The sequence below is a fragment of the Cydia pomonella genome, chromosome 2, assembly GCF_033807575.1.
Source record: "Cydia pomonella isolate Wapato2018A chromosome 2, ilCydPomo1, whole genome shotgun sequence".
Lineage (NCBI taxonomy): Eukaryota > Metazoa > Arthropoda > Insecta > Lepidoptera > Tortricidae > Cydia > Cydia pomonella.
The window spans coordinates 10931331-10936023 of NC_084704.1; the positions used below are offsets into that span (position 1 = coordinate 10931331).

Below are 4693 nucleotides of genomic sequence, written 5' to 3' on the forward strand. Positions count from 1 at the left end.
GTATCCTAATTATTTTTTTTAGTTTTTATTTTATCTATTCTGTCGCAAAGCATGATTTATGTATCCATGCCAAATTACAGCACTAAAGATCACGGAGCCAAACCTCGGACAGACTGACATGGTGAAACTACTTATATAAGAGTTTCTAAGTGACTATTACGAAACTCTAAAAAATTCACTGCATAACATGTTAAAAAGTAATGAAGAACTAGTGGAAAAAATTAAGACATCGTAAAAATGTTGTGATGGTACTGAATCCTCGGGGTGCGAGTCCGACTCGCACTTAATCTTTTTTTTTCAAACCAGGGGGCCCCGCGATCTATTGTGCTAAGGGCCCCGCGCCTTCTTAATCCGCCCCTGCCGAAGCAGCGTTTAACCTGGCTCTATCAGCACGACGCTTAATGCCGACTTCGTCCCACAACCTGTCAAATTGATTTTTAGTTGATCAAGTTCGCACCCAATATAACCAAGTAGCCGCCATAAAAGGTTATGATTATGACAGTTCAGATTAACCGACTCGTGAGCGAATCGCGGTGTGAAGCGATTGCGAGTGTGGAGTCTTGCAAGTTCGCGCTTCGCGTCTCCTTTGACGCGGGCCAAATTCCGACAAAAAACGGGGAATAAGGCGCGAAGGCGTGAACAATCTGCGAAAGCGACGCGAGGGCCATCTACACTCGCGTTCGCGGCTTCCCGTCTCGATTCGTGCACGAGTGTGGAGGGCCCTTTAGACCAAACTAGATATGGTTGTTGTTTATTTTAAATACTAATATTACACAAAGTTTGTACGGAACCCTCGGTGCGCGAATAAAATGACCTCGAAATTGACCGGTTTTTATTTAACATGAAAAAATATTCTTTGGCAATTTCTAAAACTTTTGCACATGGCACATGTAACTCGCGTAATTTGAGGCGCATAGTTAACTTACTCGCGTGTGCGTTTTACAAGCTAAAGCGCCAATTATATCCACATCTCTGATCGTTTTCCGTTTCACGGAATATCAACACATCGTTAACAATATTTGACATGTAAAAAATACTTTATCTCTATTTGCCAAAAATGATAATATTTGATATTTTTAAATAGAAACGATTATTTTTACATTTCAAATATTGTAAACGATGTGTTGATATTTGGTGAAACGTTTACAATATTTGAAAAAAAATGGTTCATATGCAAAAATATCAAACAATTTTTGGTAATTAGATACAAATTATTTTTTACATTTAAACATTGTTACCGATGTGCTGATATTCCGTGAAACGAAAACGATTATCAGGCCCGAAATTGGGTCTGATTTCAGGCTCGAAATCGGGAAGTGTGGATGTAATTGGCGCTTTACTCCAGTCACGTTTATATATATTGTTACACGTGCAAAGATCATTTTACAAGCCAAACCAACTCGTACTCAAATAGCGCGAATAAAAACGTTGTCATATGTCAAAATGACACATGACATTAAACGTTGGTTGAGACGCTTCTCATCTGCTTGATAATGATTTTGCTTTGATACAACAGTTACAATAAAAACTGTTTAGTTTGTTGCATTTCGAATTGACATGTAATTGTTACATACAGTTTTGTTGTTCCAAACAAAACTTTAATTATTCTAAGACTTTGTGAATAATGTCAAACAACATGAACCCAGGAGGTAATATGCCCTCGATTGGGTCCATGAATCCATCTAGTGCGATCCAATACGCGAATAACCCGCTGCAAAGTCCGCAGCTTCAGTCGAGCTCCATCCAGAGCTCGCCGTCGCAACACAGTCCTATGAGTAGCCAGTCATCAATTGGCGCCAAAGTGAATACCAGTGGTGATCAAACTACACAGGTGAGAACTTATTTTATGCTTTGCTTTTTTATCACTCTGTATTTACGTTGTCATGGTATTATTTACTGCTGTTACTTAGGGTTGCCATCTCTAAAATTTGGGAACCAGGACAAGACACCCCGGATTTTAGAGTCCAGAACCTGGACATGTCAACATGTTTTTTAAACAGGTTGTGCGTGTGTCGCGGGCGGCCTAAGACTTTAAGTTTTTAAACCCAGACTACAAAGGAAGACCCCCTCCCCCCCCATGGACACCCTCTAACTAGGACAAATCCGGGGAAACCCAGATGGATGGCAACCCTACTGTTATTATTTACTGAGTACTTTCTGTACTTACAGATTTTGTACCTACTTACTAAGTTTCTCATCAAATTATAAAAGTATACAAAGTCAGCTGTTTCAACTCAGCACAAGGCTTAGAGCATAAATATTTCTTCTCCCACATAAATGGCCATGTCTAATAGGTTTAAAGCTAATATGGGGTATTTAACATGTATATTTATTTTTATCAGTTTATTATGTCTAGCGCATGGTTCCATTTTTATCGCCTGTCACTTTTGCACTTATATACATTTTAGAATGTGACAGGCAATAAAAAGTGCCCCTGCTACCGCCATAGGATTGTTCAATGCTGGCTAACCTGTCAACAAATATAAATTTAAATTAATAAAAACTTTGTGACAGCTCCTTAGCAGACCCAGACTTCAGGAGTTGGTGAGAGAAGTGGACCCCACTGTGCAACTAGATGAGGAGGTGGAGGAGATGCTACTGCAGTTGGCTGATGACTTCATTGACACATCTCTAAATGCTGCATGTGCACTCGCCAAACACAGACATGCTCCCACGGTGGAATTGAGGGATGTGCAGTTACATTTAGGTGAGTGCATTTTATTTTCTAATTCATTAAAGTTTTTCAATAATTTTGCACTTGCCCTGTCAGATATTTAGTGCTGCCGATAACATGCAAAATCCCGTATATAAAAAACAGCAACTACGAACAGAGAACCTGACTATTGAGTCACCGGATAGTATATAGTATAGTAGTATAATAATCACGTAAACTGCTGAGGCTGTTACAATGATTGTGTAAACTTAACAAAATTTACCAGCCTAATAAATATTATTGTTAAAACAATGTAAATTTTTTTGTTAAAAAATGAGAGTGCAATATTTATTTCACAAGTTATAAATATATGTACTATTTTGTTACCTTTTTCTACCATAAATCTTTTTAGTTGAGTGAGACTGTCCCACATCACCTTTAGCCTAAGAAGAGGAGATTGCCCTCCAGTCAAACTTGGAAATGATGTCCTGCCACATTGCGAGTGTATCAAGTACCTAGGATTTCATCTAGATAGGCGCCTTACATGGAAAACTCACATAAAACACAAACGGAATGAAATTATATTAAAATACAAAAATCTTCATTGGCTATTGGGACGAAACTCTACCCTCTCAGTGGATAATAAATTACTCCTATACAACGCAATCATTAAGCCTATCTGGACATATAGGATCCAGCTATGGGGAACTGCTAGTGATAGTAACATAATGTGTCTTCAAAGAGCACAGAACGCCATTCTTTGAGTGATTGCCAACGCACCGTGGTTCACCCGAAACGATGAAATACACGATTATCTCAATATGACCACCATAAAGGAAGAGATCAAAAAATTCACAAACAATTATATTGAGCGCCTAGCAAGCCACCCTAACCCACTGGTTTCAAAATTACTGGATAAGACTAAAACTGTACATAGACTTAAAAGGAAGCACATTGTGCAAAATTAATGTTTGGTTAAATGAGACGATGGTCTCCAAAACCCCAATGTCAATTCCTACATACATCAAAACTGATTATAGTCGTTACCGACTGATATGGCAGTTCCAAACAGAAAAAAAAAAAAAAAAAGTTGAGTGAGAATAATATGTTCTTGATGATTAAACATTTTCATATAGGCACATTAATTAATAATATAGTACACAATTTTTAAGCAATAGCGTAAAACCATTAAATATTGACTAACAATCTGTTCATAAAATTAACTCCCCTAACATGTTCTTAGCAACAAACAAGATTAGGCGGGTCCACACTAAGCGCACCAAACGGCCAGTGTAGACGCGACTGGGTCGAGGTGGCGCGCTCTGTGTGGACCCGCCTGTTGACAAAAATATATTGATATACAAATATATATATTGATGTTATTGAACATTCCAGAGAGACAATGGAATATGTGGATTCCAGGCTTCGGCAACGACGAGCTCCGGCCGTACAAGCGCGCCGCCGTCACCGAGGCGCACAAACAGCGCATGGCTCTCATACGGAAAACTATCAAGAAGTACTAGGAAATTAGATATCTTATTTACTGTACAGTACTACCAGTGAAAAGATATTGACAATTGTAAAAGGAAATGCAAGCTGGTATTCTGTTCGTACCAAAACAATGATTTGCCTAAGTCCATTCTCATCTTTATTAGCTCATAAAATGTTTGTAATAATAAAAAATATGGACAGAAGGCCAACTTACGTTTTCTCTTTATAAACTTGAAGAATCAACTAATATTTGATAGTCCTGTACATTGAATCTAGATATGTCAAGCAAGACTAATTAAATTAGATAATAACTAGGATAAGTGTGGTGAGCTGGTATTAATAACTGATCTAGAAAGTGAAAAATGTATTGTCAATGTGAAAGTTATTAAAAAACATTTTATAATAATTTATTTTCTGTCAATTCAATTTCATTGGAGGATTTAATTTATAAACAATCTTTTAACCAACTTTCACGTAGGCAGTGGCGGGTTTTCTCTACTTGGGCTCTTTTTTTATTTAAATGAAGAATGAAGGGATTGCGAATAATAG

General features: G+C 37.7%; 1 protein-coding gene across 1 annotated transcript; it reads left to right on the forward strand.

Annotated features, from left to right (window-relative positions):
• Window positions 1-1456: 1456 nt before the first annotated feature.
• On the forward strand, window positions 1457-4550 carry LOC133534167 (transcription initiation factor TFIID subunit 12). Its single transcript, XM_061873250.1, has 3 exons — window positions 1457-1831; window positions 2515-2707; window positions 4049-4550. Exons 1-3 carry the CDS (start codon window positions 1625-1627, stop codon window positions 4174-4176), a joined length of 528 nt encoding a protein of 175 aa, XP_061729234.1. The 5' UTR covers window positions 1457-1624; the 3' UTR covers window positions 4177-4550.
• The last annotated feature ends 143 nt before the right edge of the window (window positions 4551-4693 follow it).

Excerpts from the sequence above, each read along its gene's own strand:
- LOC133534167 (XM_061873250.1), top strand. The coding sequence starts at position 1,625 with ATGTCAAACAACATGAACCCAGGAGGTAATATGCCCTCGATTGGGTCC. Across the intron at positions 1,832-2,514 it reads GTGGTGATCAAACTACACAG|CTCCTTAGCAGACCCAGACT; the intron begins GTGAGAACTTAT and ends ACTTTGTGACAG. Across the intron at positions 2,708-4,048 it reads GGATGTGCAGTTACATTTAG|AGAGACAATGGAATATGTGG; the intron begins GTGAGTGCATTT and ends TGAACATTCCAG.